The following is an 18,107-nucleotide window of genomic DNA, read 5'->3' as shown; positions in this document are numbered from 1 at the left end:
TTTGTAGTGTAAGGGAACTGGAGATGAATTGTCAATGGAGGTAAGTTGGGTTTCCCACAACAGGGAAGAAATTAATTAAATTTCTACCAGACAAGACATAATTTATATAGCTCAGAGACAATGAGCAGGGCTATAGATAATACATCCATTTTTTATTGAAATACAAAAGTTTCGGTACAGTATCATTCCTTAGTCACAAGGGAAGTTGAGATTATGCAGGGATGCATGGCATAGTGTCACTTTTTCATGAAGAGATATAACCATACTAATAGTGAATATAATCTAAACAAAATAACAAAATCTGTTGCTGAATAATGTTGAAATTTTTTCTGCAATTTTTTTTTGTAAAATATTAAACATTTATGACCATTTTGTTTAAAAATCCTAACAATCTTTCTAAAAAGCTAATTTCTTTAAAGGTAAAATCCTTTCAGAAGAAAATTATGAATTTGGAGTGAATTTGTTTTTATTTTAAACTTAAATTTGGTGGTTTTCCCTTTTAGTTGTGCTCTCCTAAGACAGATTTGTAATCATATTAATCATGTAATCATGATGTTATTCTAAACTCCTTAAATTGTCCTCCCAAAAATATGAGAAAATTAAGGTTAGACTTGTATATTAAACTTGTATATTCTAATATTGAGAATCATATGAGAAAATTAAGGTTAGACTTATATATCAGCCCCTTGAATGTTGAAATTGTTGGCCCCACATTATCTAGATGAACTAATGCTCTTAATTTTGTGACTTTTCCAGGGGTTGGGACATAGTATATTGCTCAGTGCATTTTCAGGACGAGCTTAGGAGGTGACCAATAAGTGTACATGTGGTGGAAATAAATATGTTTGAAACCATAAAGTTAGTTTCTGAAATTCGTTATTAACTTTTTAAACCTTTTTATTGGTAGCTATTTAGGATGGGTTAAATAGTGAGGAACTAAGGTTGCGGGGGAATAACTGTTGTGTTCTTGAAAAAAAGACTGATCATATTCTTGAACTGACAGGTTCATTTATTTTTACCTATCATTCCGGGAATCTTCTTGCAATTATTTCATTTATCTAGATTAATTATTTAAAAATTTAAACACAAGGTTGACAGATACATTCCTCCAAAATAGAAAATAGCTTGTTTGAATCAATCAGACCTAAACTGATATACAGCTTTATTTTTTCCAAAAGAAATACTATTATTGCCATTTTTATCTTATTTCAAACTTTGTTTTTCTATAGCTCATACCACTCAGTTTACTCAACCTGGCTGGTATTACCTGAAGACAGTTGGCCATTTAGAGAAAGGAGGAAGCTATGTAGCTCTGACTGATGGCTTAGGGAACCTCACCATCATCATTGAAACCATGGTAAACTTTTGTTGTTGCTATTGGGTTAACTCACTTCTTTACTATTGGAAAAATAACATTATATAAAACTGAATACTTTTTTAACGTGTAAATACATAAGCATACAGACAGATGCCAAGATCTTATGGCTTTTATTAAAAAAATTTTAGCCATGAGTCGTAAAATGTAGCACACAACTCACTGATTTATACAAAATAGTCAGCTCTCATCTTTTCTCCACTTTGTTTCTGGCAATTGGGACAAAATTAAGGTTACCTATTTACCAATATTTGTGGAGAAGACCTTCACGACCTTCCCTTGCCCTGATATGTCATCTTATGGAGGCTGTGACTTTTTCCTTTTTCATCCTCAGGTTGTTTTGGGTTGTTTTGGGGAGACCTTAAGTCTGTTGAGAGCAAGGAGCTTAAAATTCAGGTGACTGAGGGGCTTGAGTAGGAAGGGAATAGGTCTGACAGGTGGACAGAGGCATGGGAAGAGGTAGGAGCTTGAAGGCGGACATATCAAGGATTCAAGAGAACTGAATGAAAGAATGAAGGTGAAAAAAGGTGGATGGAGAAGCAGAACCAAATGGAGAGGAGAAGTCTTAGAGGTACCAGTTTGGGGAGATCTCAAGCTTCCCAAAGAGGTCAATGAAGTTCCAACAAGAAGGAGGTAAACAGAATGGGAAGTGCATATAGTCAGCAGGGCTTATGTGAAGAAGGATTTTTAGCAATTAAGTTCCCATGGGAGAAGTAAGATCCAAAACAGAGAACAGAGTAACCTTTAAAAAAGTGTAAGAGTGTGTGTGTGTGTGTGTGTGTGTTTATGTGTATCAGGTTCTGAATGTCAGCCTACAGTTTGTCCGACTCCTGACCATAGACTCTTAAAAAAAATTCTTTCAAATAGCCTACCATCAGGTTTGAGCCAGGACAAACAGTAAATATTCCTGGCAGTATTGATTTTTTAAACCAAAGGTATCTATTAAGTGACTCACAACGCAAAACAATAAGCCTTTTATGTCTTACCCTGGGTGAAGAGGATTCTCAAAAGAGGGTGTAAAAAGATGCAGCCCCCCAAAAATCTACACTTGATCACCGAGAAAGGATGAGAGCCGAATATTTTGTATAAATCAGTGAGTTGTGTGTTATGTTTTATGACTCCTGGCTAAAATTTTAAAAATAAAAGCCATAAGATCTTGGCGTCTGTCTGTATGCTTATGTATTTCCATGTAAATACAAGTTGTGTGCTATGTTTTGTGACTCATGGCTAAAATTTTTTAAATAAAAGGCTGAGAAGTGATCCTCCAAAGACCTAGAACCACTCCCAAGGATAGTCAAAAGAAGGACCCAGATAACCTCCCTACTCCCCACTCCCTGTCAGAGCTGGCAGTAGTTGGTAAACTAGCTGCCAATGGAGTGCAAATCACATTTTTGTCCGGTTGTACTCTTGGGGCCCCCACCTTGAAGTTGGCTGCCTGCATACGCAAAACTGACAGCTCACACATCCCTGACGGGTGTGAAGTCAAGCCAGGTTCTCAGTGCACAAAATGAGACAAATAGGAAAGCAATAGCTGACTCTGGGAGGGAAGGGATCTACAGGTAATGAGTACCCAAAACTAAATTTATATAAGAGTCACAAACCAAACAAATATTTTTCTTCTGCTAATCTGAATTTGGAGAGGAAAGGATGAAAAGTTTTTTTTGTTGTTTGTTTGTTTTTAATTGTCTTCTCTTAATCAAGTACTTCAGGCAGAGATCTAGAAGAGCAGGACTTGGTCAGAATTCTTACCTTTCTGTCAGCTTTTTGTCAGTGTCTCAGGATCTCATCTGCAGGCTCGTAGAGTGAGTAGGCATCTCATCTTTCACCAGAAACTGTCTTCAGAGATAAGGAATATAGGGAGAGCACCTGTTGAATGAGAGTCTTACGACCTGCTTCAGAGGAGAAAGGAGAAGGTCAGAGAGTAAACTTCCTGCTTCTGCATTTTTCTCAGATTACTTCACTTTAAAATATTTGGGGGCAGTGTGTCTTGAACCCCTTCATGGCTGTTATGACTAATGATGTGGATTAGCATGTGTGTACAAGTTTTTCCGTGGATGTGTTTTCAGTTCTCTTGGGTATATATGTAGGAGTGGAATTGCTAGGTCACATGGTAACTCTGTCTTTGGGATTTTGAGGAACTACCAAATTGTTTTCCAAAGTTACTACACCATTTTACATTGCCACCAGTAGTTTATGAAGCTTACAATTTTCCACATCCTCCCCAACAGTTCTTATTGTCTGTGCCTTTGATTATAGCCATCCTAGTGGATATGAAGTGCTGTTATTGTAGTTCGATTTGCATTTTCCTAGGGACTAATGATGTGGGGATCTTTTCATGTGCTTATTGGCAAGTAGTATATCTTCTTTGGAGAAATGTCTGTTTAAACTCTCCCCATTTTTAGATTGGAATATTTGTGTTTTTATTATTGAGTCATAAGTGTTCTTTATTCTATATAAAAATTCCTTATCAGAAATCAGAAATATAATTTGCAGATATTTTCTCCCTTTGTATGGGTTGTCTTTCATTTTCTTAATGGTACCCTTTGAATTAAAAAAAGTTTTAAATTGTGATGAAGTCCACTTTGTTTTCTCTTTTGTTTCTTGTGCTTTTGGTGTCATATCTAAGAAATTATTGCCTAATTCAAGGTTCTGAAGATTTATGTTTATGTATTCCTTTAAGAGTTTTAGAGTTTTAATTCTTAAATTTAGATTTTTGGTCCATTTTCTTTCTTAACTGGGGTTATATGTGTGTCCAACTTGATTCTTTTGCATTTTGATATCCAGTTGTCCCTGCACTATTTTTTGAAAAGACTATTCCTTTTTCATTGAATTGTCGTGGCACCCTTGTTGAAAATCAATTGGCAATAAATTTGAGGGTTTATTTCTGGAACCTCAGTTTTATTCTGTTGGCCTATATATCTATCCTAATGTGAGCACCACACTGTCTTAAGTACTGTAGCTATCTGGTAACTTTTGAAATCAGGAAATTTTTGTTTTTTATTGACACACGGTACAATTTGATGTTTTGATACATACATGTGGGATAATGATCAACTCAGGGTATGCCTATCACCTCATGAATTTATCATTTCTTTGTAATGAAAGCATTCAAAAGCCTCTCTTCTAGCTGTTTTGTAATACACAAAACCTTACTGTTAACCGTCTTCACCCTAGTGTGCAATAAAACACCAGAGCTTATACCTCCTGTGCAATAGGTACTTTGGACCCATCGACCGACCTCTTCCTGTCCTTCCCTCCCCAGCCCTACCCAAGTGTCTGGTAACCACTGTTCTACTCTCTGCATCTGTGATGTCAACTCTTCTTTTTTAAAATTCCACATGTAAGTGTGATGAGGTGTTTGTCTTATTGTGTCTAGCTTATTTCACTTAACATGATATCCTCCATATTCCTCCATGTTGTTGCAAATATCAGGATTTCATTCTATGACTAATAATACTCCACTGTGTATATATATCACACTTTCTTTATTCATGCATTCATTGTTGAACACTCAGGTTGGCTATTATAAATAGTGTTTTAACAAACATGGGAGTGCAGATACTTCTTCAACAATACATATTTTATTTTGGGGGATATATACACAGTAGTGGGATTACTGGATCATATGGTAGTTCTTTTAATTTTTTTTTTTTTTTTGAGGCAGATGTCACTCTGCACTTCCAGGCTGGAGTGCAGTGGTACAATCTCAGCTCCCTGCAACCTCTGCCTCCTGGGTTCAAGCGATTCTTCTGCCTCAGCCTCCTGAGTGATTGGGATTACAGGCGCCTGCTACCATACCTGGCTCATTTTTGTATTTTTAGTGGAGACGGGGTTTTACCATTTGCCAGGCTGGTCTCGAAGTCCTGACATCAAGTGATCTGCCCACCTCAGCCTCCCAAAGTGCTGGGATTATGGGCGTGAGCTACCACATGCCCTGCCTATTTTTAATTTTGTAGGAATCTTTCATAGTGGCTGTACCAATTTACAACCCCACCAACATTAAGTAAGTATTTCTTTTTTTCCACATCCTCACCAATACTTGTTTTATTTTTGTCTTTTTGGTGATAGCCATTCTAAGTAGAGGGAAGTGGTATCCCATTGTGGTTTTGATTTGCATTTCCCTGATGATTAGTGATGTGAGTATTTTTTCATGTACCCGTTAACCATTTATATGTCTTCTTCTGAGAAATGTCTGAACAGTCTTTTGCCCAATTTCAAATCGGACTGTTTTGTTGTTGTTCTTGTTGTTTAAGTTCTTTATATAATCTAGATATTAACCCCTTGTCTCATGTATAATTTGCAAATATTTCCTCCTATTTTGTAGGCTGTTTTACTTTGTTTCTTTTGCGACCTGCTTCAGAGGAGAAAGGAGAAGGTCAGAGAGTAAACTTCCTGCTTCTGCATTTTTCTCAGATTACTTCACTGTAAAATATTTGGGGGCAGTGTGTCTCGAACCCCTTCATGGCTGTTATGACTAATGATGTGGATTAGCATATGTGTACAAGTTTTTCTGTGGATGTGTTTTCAGTTCTCTTGGGTATATATGTAGGAGTGGAATTGCTGGATCACATGGTAACTATGTGCAAAAGCTTTTCACTTTGATGTAATCCCTTTGTCTGTTGTTGCTTTGTCTGTGCTTTTGAGGTCTTATTTAAAAAAATTCTTGCCCAGCTCATTGTCATAAAGCACTTTCCCTTTGTTTTTTTCTAGTTTCATAGTTTCGGGTTTTATATTTAAGTATGTAATCAATTTTGAGTTGACTTGTGTATATTGTGAGAGGTAGGGGTCCAGTTTCATGCTTCTGCCTGTGGCTGTCCATTTTTCCCAGTGCTGTTTATTGATGAGACTGTCCTTTTTCCCAGTGTGTATTCTTGACACCTTTGTTGAAAATTAGTTGGTCATAGGGCATGAATTTATTTCTGGACTTTCTATTCTGTTCCATTTGTCTGTGTATCTGCTTTTATGCCAAAACCATGCTGTTTTATTAATAGTTACTATAGCCTTTTAGTATATTTTGAAGTCAGGTAGTGTGATGCCTTCAGCTTTGTTCTTTTTGCTCAGGGTTGCATTGGCTGTTTGTGGTCTTCTGTGTTCCTATATAAATTTTATGGTTGTGTTTTCTATTTATGTGAAGAATGTCCTTGACATTTTGATACAGATTGCATTAAATCTATAGATTGCTTTGGGTAGTACGGCCATGTTGACAATATTAATTATTCACTATATTTTTGTGAGTTATTTTTTAGTGATTATTCTAGGGCTTACCATATACATCTTAACTTACTGGACTCACTTCAGATTTAAACTAACCGAATTCCAGTAGATTATGCTGAATTCCCTTGTTGATCTGTTCCCTTTCCCCTTTTTTTCTATTATTAGCACACATATCACAACACTGCATGATGCAAACTCAGTAGGACATTGTTACTTTATATATAAATATATGTTTTTAAACCAATAACATGCTGTTTTGGTTACTATAGCCTTGTAGTATAATTTGAAGTTAGATAATGTGATGCCTCCAGATTGTTCTTTTTGTTTAGGATTGCTTTGGCTGTTTGGATTCTTTTTTTGGTTCCATATGAATTTTAGGATTGTTTTTTCTAATTCTGTGAAAGATGATGTTGGTATTTTGATAGGAATTACACAGAATATGTAGATTGCTTTGGGCATTGTGGTAACATTTTCACAATATTGATTTTTCTAATCCATGAGCATAGGGATGTATTTCCATTTGTTTGCATCATCTATTATTTCTTTCAGTAGTGTTTTGTATAATAGTTCTCCTTTTAGAACTATTGGTTCTTGGTTAAGTATATTCTTATATATTTTTTGTAGCTATTCTAAAAGAGATTGAATTATTGATTTGATTCTCAGCTTTGTCATTATTGGTATATAGCAGTGCTGCTGATTTATGCACATTGTTTGTGTACATTGATTTTGTAGCCTGAAACTTTCCTGAATTCGTTTATTAGGTCTAGCAGTCATATATCAATAGAGCAGAATAGAGAACCCAAAGATAAAGCCAAATACTTAAAACCAACTGATCTTTGACAAAGCATTCAAACATATAAATTTGGGGAAAGGACGTCGTATTTAATAAATGGTGCTGGGAAAATTGGATAGCAACATATAGAATAAGGAAACTGCATCCCTACCTCTCACCTCAACATATACAGAAATTCACTCAAGATGGATTAAAGGCTTCAATCTAAGACCTGAAACCATGAAAATTCTAGAAGAAAATCTAGGAAAAATTATTCTGTACGTTGACCTAGGCAAATAATTTATGACTAAGACCGCAAAAGCAAATGCAGCAAAACAAAAATAAATAAATGGGACCTTATTAAACTAAAAAGCTTCTGCAAAGCAAAGAATCATTGGAGTAAACAGACAACCTACAGAATGGGAGAAGACATTTACAAATTATGCATCTGACAAAAGACTAGCATCCAGAATCTATAAGGAACTCAAACCAGCAAGAAAAGCACAAATCCCATTAAAATGTGGCAGGTGACATGAATAGACATTTCTCAAAAGAAGATATACAAATAGCCAAAAAACAGATGAAAAAAATGCTCAACATCACTAATCATCAGGGAAATGCAAATTAGAACCACAATGAGATACCACCTTACACCAGCCAGAATGGCCATTAAGAAACGTCAAACAATAGATGTTGGCATGCATGTGGTGAAAAGAGAGTGCTTATCCACTGCTGCTGAGAATGTAAGTTAGTACAACCTATATGGAAAACAGTGTGGAGATTTATCAAAGAACTAAAGTAGATTGATCTACTACCATTCATTCCTGCAAACCCACTACTGGGTATCTACCCAAAAGAAAACAAGTCATTGTATCAAAAAGTCGCCTGCACACATATGTTTGTTGTAGCACAGTTCACAATTGAAAGATATGGAATCAACCTAAGTGCCCATCAACTGATGAGTGGATAAGGAAATATATATATATATATATTCATGGTATATATATATACCATAAAATACTCTTCAGCCATAGAAAAGAATGAAATAATGCCTATTTCTTTGAATGTCTTACTTTTTTGTGTGTTGTTGGAAACTGGACCTTATATATAATATATGGTACCAACTCATGTATAATACATGCTAGCAACTCTGGGCATTGATCCTCTCCCGCTTAAGGCTAGTTGTTGTTTGTTTATTTATTTAGTGATTTGCTGGAGTATTTTAGTTAAGTCTGTTCCCTCCCTCTACCCCCATACACACTGTAAAGCCTGAAATGTTGCTCCTTGGAGAATGTGGCTTTCGGCATATCCACAGTCACCCTGGGATGACATTGGTTTTTCCAGGACTCCTTGATCACACCTCACTGTAAGTTACACTAACTGCTGGTGGATTTCTGTATTGTTTTAAACAATGCCCTGGCGGCTTAAGTTGTTGCAAAGACTGATCCAATTAAATTCCAGCTCATTTTCAGGGGTGGTTTGAGGTTAGTATTTCAGTTTTCTTCTGACCACAGGAGATTTTTTTTTTTTTTAACTGTCACTTTTTTTTTCTTTTCTTTTGTTTTTTTTTTTTTTTGGTTCTCAACAGGATGCTAGGCTGGGCTGTGGTTTAGCTTATGCCTATGGTGAAGCTACTGGTCTCTTATTTTCTTTTCACCAAAACCTCCATTATATTTTAGAGCAACATTAGTCTTAAACGTCTCTATGCTCTGTGTCAAATATCAATTCCTTTAAGAAAAGGTTTGAAGCTATTTCATGCCTTGCCTGTCCCCTTAGGTAAATCTCTAATCTCTAGTGATGTCACCTTTCTTATTGTTGAAATGCATGTTTTCTGTCAACCTGATCTTTTATTAGTCTGGCTAGAAGTTTTTCAACTGTATTGATCTTCTCAAAGGATCAGCTTTTGGTTTTATTATTTTCTTGTGGTTTTTAAATTTGTTTTTGTTTAATTGATTCTTCTTCGCTCATTATTATTTTCCTTGCTTATTTTGTTTTTTTTATTTTTATTTTTACTTTTTAAAAAAAATTTATTTCCACAGTGTTTTGGGGAACAAGTGGTATTTGGTTACATAAGTTCTTTAGTGGTGATTTGTGAGATTTTGGTGCACCCATCACCCGAGCAGTATACACTGACCCCAATTTATAATCTTTTAAAATTTGCTCCTATTTTTCTAGTATCTCAAGACAGAAGCTGAACTCTCAAATCCTTTCTTGATTTCTAATCTAGGTATTTAGTACTGTAAATGTCCTCCTAAGTATTGCTTTAGTGGCATATCACAAATTGTGATATGTTGTGTTTTCATTTTCATAAAGCTGAAAATTCTAATTTCTCTTTTTATTTTGCCTTTGATCTATTGATTATTTAGAAATTTGATAGTTTGTAAATATTTTTGACTTTTCCAGAAGGTTTTCAATTATTCATTTCTGATTTAATTCTGTTGTGGTTTAAAAAGTACTTTTTGTGACTTGAATCTTCCTGTATTTATGAGGACTTGCTTCATGGATCAGAGTATGGTGAGTTTGGTCAATGTTCCATGTGCACTTGAAAAGAATTTGCACCCTGCTATTTCTAGATGTAGTCATTTATAGATGTCAAGGCACTTTGTTTGGTAGTGTTGTTCAAATCTCTTATATCCTTGCTGATTGTCCATCTAGTTGTACTATCAATTACTAAGAGATGGGTATTGAAATCTCTGATTATGAAAGTAGTTTTTTAATTGTCTGCAAAGCCTGAAATAAAACTGTACTGTAAGTATTCTGTGACTGTGGAATCTCTTAAAGTAGGGATTATATCTCATACTTCTTTTGATCCCAGCCCATAGTAGTGACTATTTAGTAAAAAATGATGGCAGTGTGAGAACTGTTACATATATTTAGCTGACCTTAGTGTGTATTTGATATCTATGTATACTATATATATACACATCCATTATATATATATATTTTACTTCTTACATGAGAACGAAAGTTATATGTAGATGAGATATCTTTTCAGTGAAAACAGTCTTACTTTTGCTTTTTATTTGATGTATTTTAGTTGGAAAACAGTTATAACAAAAAATTAATCTGCGTGCCATATGTTTCTACAGTTTAGCTATGAATTCAAAATTTGATCCAGTTGAAATGCCACTGACCTTTGCATTTGACTAGGAACATACAATACACATTCAGTAAAGATAATAATATAAGAAAGTCTTTAAAAATGTGAAATAAACTCATATTTGTTATCTAGTATATGTTAATTTCTGTTAATCTTGGGCATTAACTATTGGACTTTTTTTCCCCTAAGGTAGCTTATACATCATTTGGATAATGTATGTGATTTTTTTTTTTTCAGAGTCATAAACATTCTAAGTGCATACGGCCATTTCTTCCTTATTTCAATGTGTCACAACAATTTGCTACCTTTGTTCTTAAGGGATCTTTTGTAAGTAAATATGTTTAACTTTATTTTGGTTTTGATTTAAGAATTTGTATATTCTATCACAGGCCAGTAGTTCTTAAGTGGAGCCTCATATTATGAACTATTAACAGTTTGTATATGAATTGACAGAGGCCTTGGTGTCTTCTGTCTTCTGACTTGCTTTAATCTAACAGGACAGAAGCCAGTAGGAGGTAAAATGCTCAGTGACTTTGAGGAACACTTACAAAAGTCACTTGCCAGAAAGTTGTTCTTGGTGGTAGAAGCATTGTATGGTCTAGGGAACTTTCAAGCATTGATATTTACAGTATACTATGCCAAAAATATTTTTAAAAAGTACTGGATACTTGCTATTTCTGTGAATTGTTAGGTTTGAATTGAGAAACTGCAGTACCCTTTCTGATTACTAATGGCATAAGAATTGTTTTTTAATATCAGAAAGTTATTTTAATTTAAAGGTTTTTACACAGGTACAGTAATGAATGTTTTTGAAGCAAAGACACTGTGATTTTTTAATCATTTGCCAAAATTCTTTAGTGTTTAGAGAATAAAGTATTTGCTTGAACAGTGTTTTCCTATTTTTAAAAATATTATTATTTAATATTTGAGGTGATTCTCCTGATAAATAGAGATAATATTGTCATTGGTACATTCTTGCTGGTACTGAGTTTGGAAATCCTCAAAGAGGATGTGATGAATTACTCAGCCATGCTTTTTTGTCTTTTCTTTACAGAGTGAAATACCAGAGCTACAGGTGTGGTATACCAAACTTGGAAAAACATCTGAAAGATTTCTTTTTAAGCAGCTGGATTCTCTATGGGTAATTTTAAAGTAAATTGTTATATTTTGGGTATTACAACAGTAAAACAGTAAAAGGGAACAGAAATTTCATTAATTAATAATTTTTATTTTTATGTTTGTATGTTTATAGATGTGTTCAGCTCTTAGACATTTAGTTTGTCTTGGTGGATGGTGATGCCATCACCTGACTGCCCAGGTCAGAAATTTAAGTCCCATTTGAGACTCTCTGTCTTTCCCATTCACCCTCTGTATCCCACCAGTGGTCAAATATAGATGATTGTATCCACAAATTTCTCTTACCCACTCCTTATTCTCCATTACCACTGTTACTTCTGTTACTTCTTGTTTCAGTTCTTCATTATCTCTCTCCTGGATTTCAGAAACTGCCTCTTGTTTTTCCAGTCTGAATTTCCAGGTCACCCATCACTGCTACAGAGTGAAATGTCAAAAATGCAGATCTGATTTTTGTGACCACTGTGCTCAGACGAGCTCAGTGATTATTTTCTTAGAAGTTCACATTCCTTAGTGTAGCACATGACCCTCATTATCCTCCCAGGAGGTAGAAGACTGGTCTTCTTCCTAGATGTGTGTCCTACTAAACTGGCCTCTCTTCACAGACTAAACTTACATTTTTGAAAGCGTAGCATGCCTGTTTATTTACTTCTGTGACTTTGTGCATACTGTTTTTTTTGCAGAGAATGACTTCTCATCTTTATCATCTTTTGAGACTCAATTCAAGTGTCTCTTGCTCTGAAGCTTCCTCACCAGTCTTAGCTCATATTCACCTGGGGCCATGTGCTTACCTAGTTAAACACTTGTCCTGCTCCACCAGACACCTTGAAGACTGAGCCTTGCCTTATTTAGCTTTATATCTCAAGTGCTTCCCACAGTGCTTCATCCATGGTGGTTTCTGGGGAAAGGTTTCGAAGAACGAATTGACCCAAACAAGCACATTATTTCACTTAATTGACACAAATCTACCACTTTTTCTGGTTATTATTAATGTTCTGATAACCAACTAGTCACTAATAGTGATAAAACACCTTATTATATATTAAGTTCTGAAAAAAAGGTTCCTACTTTTTGTGTAACAAAATTGCTAGGAATAGCATAATAGAATTGATTTTCCCCATAAGAAAAATAATGTCATTTGGGGTTATTCTTCAACCTGAATATAACATCAGGTATTTCATAGATCTGATCATCAACCTACTGTTAAAACAAGGATAATAACTCCTTTAATTCAAAGTAGAAAAAACAGGTTCAAATTTCATAAAATGGCCATAGATTTAATGCCTTCAGTGATTATGCAAAGGATTCCAGTGTCTTCAGAGGTCTACATTTAGCATAGAGCAGCTTTGATATTGGGAGTGTTTCCCATTGGTCGCACACTGGGCTTAGCACTTTAAAAGCATTATCTGGTTTAATCATCACAACAGCTCTATGAGGTATGTATTTTTTCCTCATTTTGTAGATGAGGAGATTGTGGCTTAAAGAGATTAAGTTGCCAAGATTTTAAGTGTGACATGAGCCTAACTTGCTAGTTTAAATATATATTGAACATAAAATGAGCAGGATTTTCCTCTCTTAATTGTAAAAGGATTTCTGTGATTAACAACTGGATCAACAGTGATATTTTATGGCGTTTTCTACCTTAGTAAAACTACTGAGAGGGAAAAAAGCAGGTCTCTTAGTTGCATGTATTGAATATATCCAAGCTTTAAGGAGCTTACTGTGTAGTGGAAAAGAATAGGCTAATAGAAATAGATTTTGAGATTGTTTAGTCCTTCCTTCCATGAATTAAGGTTGTTTAAAATTATAAAGCATAATTTTATGAAGTTTTCTAAAATACTTAGGAAAAAAAGATTCCAAGGGCCTTGGTATTGGTGAGTTTTCCACAAATGTTTAGGAAGTTCTAACAGAAATGATTTGGACTTTTCTTTAAGCTAATTTTTTACAAAAGCTATTTTGTCCAGTCTTGAATACAGTAGTGTCTTCTTTTTCAGCTCCTCGACAGCAATGGCAGTTTCACACTGAAACTGCAAGAAGATGAGCTGTTCACACTCACCACTCTCACCACTGGTCGCAAAGGCAGCTACCTGCCTCCTCCAAAATCCCAGCGCTTCCCAAGTACCTATAAGGATGATTTCAATGTTGGTGAGTATTTTTCACTAAAACTTAACTTTGTCTCTATAGTGTGTTGATTTCTACCTGTCATACTGGGGGCATGATGGAGTGGCTGTCAAAAGCACATTCATTTAGCTCCTACATCTCATATGTGGCAAAAGGAGGGCTAATTTTTTATATTACTTTATGGTAAATCTAAATTTGAGGACCCTGTATTTTTCAGTTTCAGAAAAAATATAGAGTTCATTGTTAGAATGAAAGTTATAATTCTAATTTGCTTTTGGTGAAACTTAAACTTTGTAACTTTGCTACTGCCCCGTTAGCCATTACTGACATCTTCCTTCTGTGTGGAGTTTAAGACACATTTATATGTGTCTTTCCGCAGTGCTAGTGAACTGAGTGCTTATGGGCAGTTATGTTGTCATTGGGTGATCTAACTCATATACTATCCTGTGCCTCCGAGATTCTTATTGAGCTCTCTTGATTTTCTAGGAAAATCTATCCTAAAGTTCTTAGAAAAGTTTTTGGTTATAGGTGATTTAGGAAAACCACTTGGAAAACAGTTAGAAGATATGGTCACTGTAGTTATATTCCTAGTCAGTAAGTAACAAAATTTGTTGACTAGTTGATAGTGTTCTATAGGTTTATGGGTCTCACAGACAGGGTCAGGTGGCTTTGTAATCTGCTCCTACAGTCTGTAGCAGGAGAGTAATAGGGAGGGAACTGGCATTGCTGGAGCATCACTTGAACCTCCTGTTTGCTGCAGAGCTGCTTGTTCCACCAAAGGTGGACACTCCTATCACCCTTTCCCAGTCACTGCTGCAGGGTCTCACCTTTCTTTCTCGGGAAATGATCTAGTTGGCTGGAGTAGAAGGCCTTTTGGACTGTGTAGTGGAGTCCTCTCAACTATAATACAGACAACAGTGACCCTCAGGGGGAGCTTGGTGGTTTGTTTTTCTCCAGCTCTTTGAAATGGCCTCTTAGATAAACCCATTAATTTTGTGAAACATAGGTCTTTAAAATCTGTTGCTTGGTTGGTTCTCTGTTAGCAAAGGTGACTTCTGCCTTCAGTAAGTGAGGAATTTGTGTGGGATATGGCCTAGTTAATGAGATTGAAGAACTGCCAGCACCAAGACCAATATTTTGTGACCCTGAAGACCAAGAGGCAATTCCATACCTTCAGATATAAAATGTAATACTTTATGAGCTACAATATAAATTTAAAACTAAAGTTAAATATTATAAACTAGGCTCTGGAGATACTTGTTAGGGTTCTAAATGTTTCAAATGAGGTAATGAATGCAAAAACATTTAGAAAAGCATGAGGTATAAGAGCTATAAGATATTACAACTAAAATTTCTCCTCTACAGCATTCATTATTGTTAAGACTAAAATTTAATTTAGTAAAACTAAAAAGGGATTGATAACTTAGGCCCCAAACTGGTTTTTGCTGCAGTTTAGAAGTAGAAGAAAATTTGTAAATTTTATGCTTCATTTAGTAAGCTTTTCTTATGCTCTTTTGGCAGGTGATTGTGACCCATGATTTGGAACCTTGCTTGACAGATATTAGAAATAATAAAGCTATCCCTTATTGAGCCCTTGCCAGATGCTGGCTTATGTACACTTTATCTTTTCTTTAATTCTCTTGTCCTCCTGCAAACCTAGAAATGAAGAAACTTTAGATGCAGGGCAGTTAAATAACTTGTTCAGGGCAACATACTGAGCTGGAATTTGAACCTAGGTCATACTTACTTCAGAACTCATGACTTTTCCTCTACACCAGATGCCTGGATTAAGTATTATGCAGCATCTATATGTCAAATTCATCATCTTGATATTTAGTAATGATGATACAAAAATTAATATATCTTTATAGATGTAGGGTCCTAAACTTTGGTTTAGATGTTATTTATTTATTAAAAACTTTCAGAAGTGTTTCAGACATACTGTAAAATATCAGCAAGGAGAACTTCTGAAGGATTTGATACTAAACAGAGAATTTCTTATGTTCTGAACAGATTACCCATTTTTTAGTGAAGCTCCAAACTTTGCTGATCAAACTGGTGTATTTGAATATTTTACAAATATGGAAGACCCTGGTGAGCATCACTTCACGCTACGCCAAGTTCTCAACCAGAGACCCATTACGTGGGCTGCCGATGCATCCAACACAATCAGTATTATAGGAGACTACAACTGGTAAGATTGATGTTCTCAATGTGGATCTGGCTGAAATACCCTTGTAATATTGTCAGGTACATTTTGAAGTGAAGAGCTTTCAATAGTCCTCCTTGTTCAAGAACCTAATAGTTGTGTAATATGTAATATTAAGGGTTGTTGAATATTATGGTGATAACCACAAAGCTGCACATTGTTTTGCTGCCTCAGTGTCCTTCCCTCATCTTTGCCCTATTTAATAGTGATTATTACAAGAACAATTTTATTTCAGTATAAAAACTGAGGACTTTTGGACCCAATTATAATTTAATATTTATTTATAAACAGACGGATTTGTGAGGTGTTTTTAAGTTTTTGTTTTGCTGGAGAGTTGATTTGTTGATCTGGTGTTGCCATCTGGTGGACCAATCATAGAATTACACCATCTTAGTCACTAAAAAATCTATTTACTAGGTGACCCTAGATGGCAATAGTAAAAAGCAAATCAGCTTTAGTTGCCTACTGAATTTAACTTTTTATTTAGTCATCTGGTAAAGAGACAAGTTATACTATTCACATAAAATATAATGCCAAACTAAAACTTTCCCTTCCTCTTTAGTTTAGTTACAGAATTTCTATGTGCTGACTTATTATACCTGTCTTACGTGTTTCTTTTTCATTTTTTCCTATAACTAGTATGATTCCACTGCGGGATAAAAACAAACAAACATTCCAGGTTTAGAGCTAGTACTAAGAATACCAAGCCACCAAAAAGCCATATCCAAAGCTTGGAAACTGGAGAGGGAAGAGAAAAGAATTCTGAAAAGGGCCTTGAATTGCTTGTCTGTGGAGTGTGCAGGAAGTGTTTATCCCTCCTGAAGTGCCTTACTCCCTGTTAGAAATCCTGATTCTAGTTCCAAGCTCTGACATAAGTCTCAAGAAACTTTCAGTTGTCCAGAGCCCCTGGAACTCTTATAACACTAGGAAGAGTTATTGAGGTGCAGTGAAGCATTCTTTCCTAATTTAGGATGACATTTGTGGCTTGTGTTTTTACACAGCAGAATTTCTGCTTGTGCCATTGTCTCTGAGGAGGAAACTTTACCTAGATTTTCCGATTATGGCAGTGGAGTTCGTGGCATTCTCATTTGTGACGATGGTCTTATTGTAAGTCCAGTGGCTGGGTTTAAGTATCCAAGGCATGGGTCCCATTGTTTTGATCTCCAGTTTTGAAGTCACCATATAGGAAACTTTTTTTTTTCTGTGGTGTCCCCTATACCCTATGCACTTGAATACTATAGAGGGCTCTTTCTAAACTCAAACTCAATCTTATTTCTGGCTGGGACTCCAGAAAGATTGAGAAGCCCCTTAATTGTAGTATAGAAATGAGATATAGCACCGTTCAAAGATTTACTCCCCCACATCTTCATATATTTGAAAATTTTACACAATTTAAGTAGCAATACTCAATTTTTACTAGGATCTATTGCAGTGGATAAGGAGGTAGGGGCGAGGGATTGAGAAGCATGTAGAAGAGGAAGAGAGTGACACATTCTGAAAGGAAAGGAACCAGGAAGTCACAATTATGCGTGTCAAGAAAGGACTGCCCTCATCTTTCTGAATCCCTGTTTTCATCATGTTATTCCCCTGCTCAGGAAGATGCAGTGACTCTCCCCTGCTACCTGTGTTTTCCACTTCTAGGCCTGATTTCCAAGACCCTTTATAATTTGGTCTCATCTATTATGGGTTATTTTCCAGTATTCTACCCTCTATTTGAGGCAGCCAGATCTGCTCAGAGATCCACACAAATCCCTTGTTCATTTCTGTTGTCTGGCTGCTGTGCCCACTTATTGTAGGAAAAGGAGGGAATAAAAATTGGATAATAGTAGGCACTTTGATGGATTTCCCACATAACCACTTTATGGTGGAGATATCATCGCCCCCATCTTGCAGACTGAGAAACCGCATCTTTGGAGTAAGATTTACCCAAGATATCACTGGTAAGTGGCAGAACCAGGGCTAGAAGCGGGTCTGTATGACTCACTAGCCCATTCTCTTTGGAGTATATCTCACAGCCTCATTTTAATCGTCTTCTTCCTAAAGGTAGGAAATGGGAAATTTGTCTAGTTTATCTGTAGTGCTATTTTAGTAAATCTGCTCTCAATGTGTGCACATTACTCACAGTTTTTAGAGTTGTGTTTTGAGTAGAACTTCCTCTCTTATACCTAGATTTAGTTATTTA

At 35.6% G+C, this 18,107-nt stretch overlaps 1 protein-coding gene across 3 annotated transcripts in view; it reads left to right on the top strand.

Annotated features, from left to right (window-relative positions):
• GALC (galactosylceramidase) overlaps positions 1–18,107 on the top strand; it is a 57,681-nt gene that overhangs the window by 29,285 nt on the left and 10,289 nt on the right. For all 3 annotated transcript variants that reach the window (XM_025391550.1, XM_025391549.1, XM_025391552.1), the window contains 5 exons: positions 1,230–1,357; positions 10,699–10,788; positions 11,516–11,602; positions 13,590–13,740; positions 15,730–15,910. In XM_025391550.1, coding sequence (XP_025247335.1) covers positions 1,230–1,357; positions 10,699–10,788; positions 11,516–11,602; positions 13,590–13,740; positions 15,730–15,910 — 637 coding nt within the window. The remainder of the gene's footprint in view (positions 1–1,229; positions 1,358–10,698; positions 10,789–11,515; positions 11,603–13,589; positions 13,741–15,729; positions 15,911–18,107) is intronic.

The sequence above is a fragment of the Theropithecus gelada genome, chromosome 7b (genome assembly GCF_003255815.1).
Source record: "Theropithecus gelada isolate Dixy chromosome 7b, Tgel_1.0, whole genome shotgun sequence".
In the NCBI taxonomy this organism is placed as follows: Eukaryota; Metazoa; Chordata; class Mammalia; order Primates; family Cercopithecidae; genus Theropithecus; species Theropithecus gelada.
This window is presented reverse-complemented; position numbering and strand designations above follow the sequence as displayed.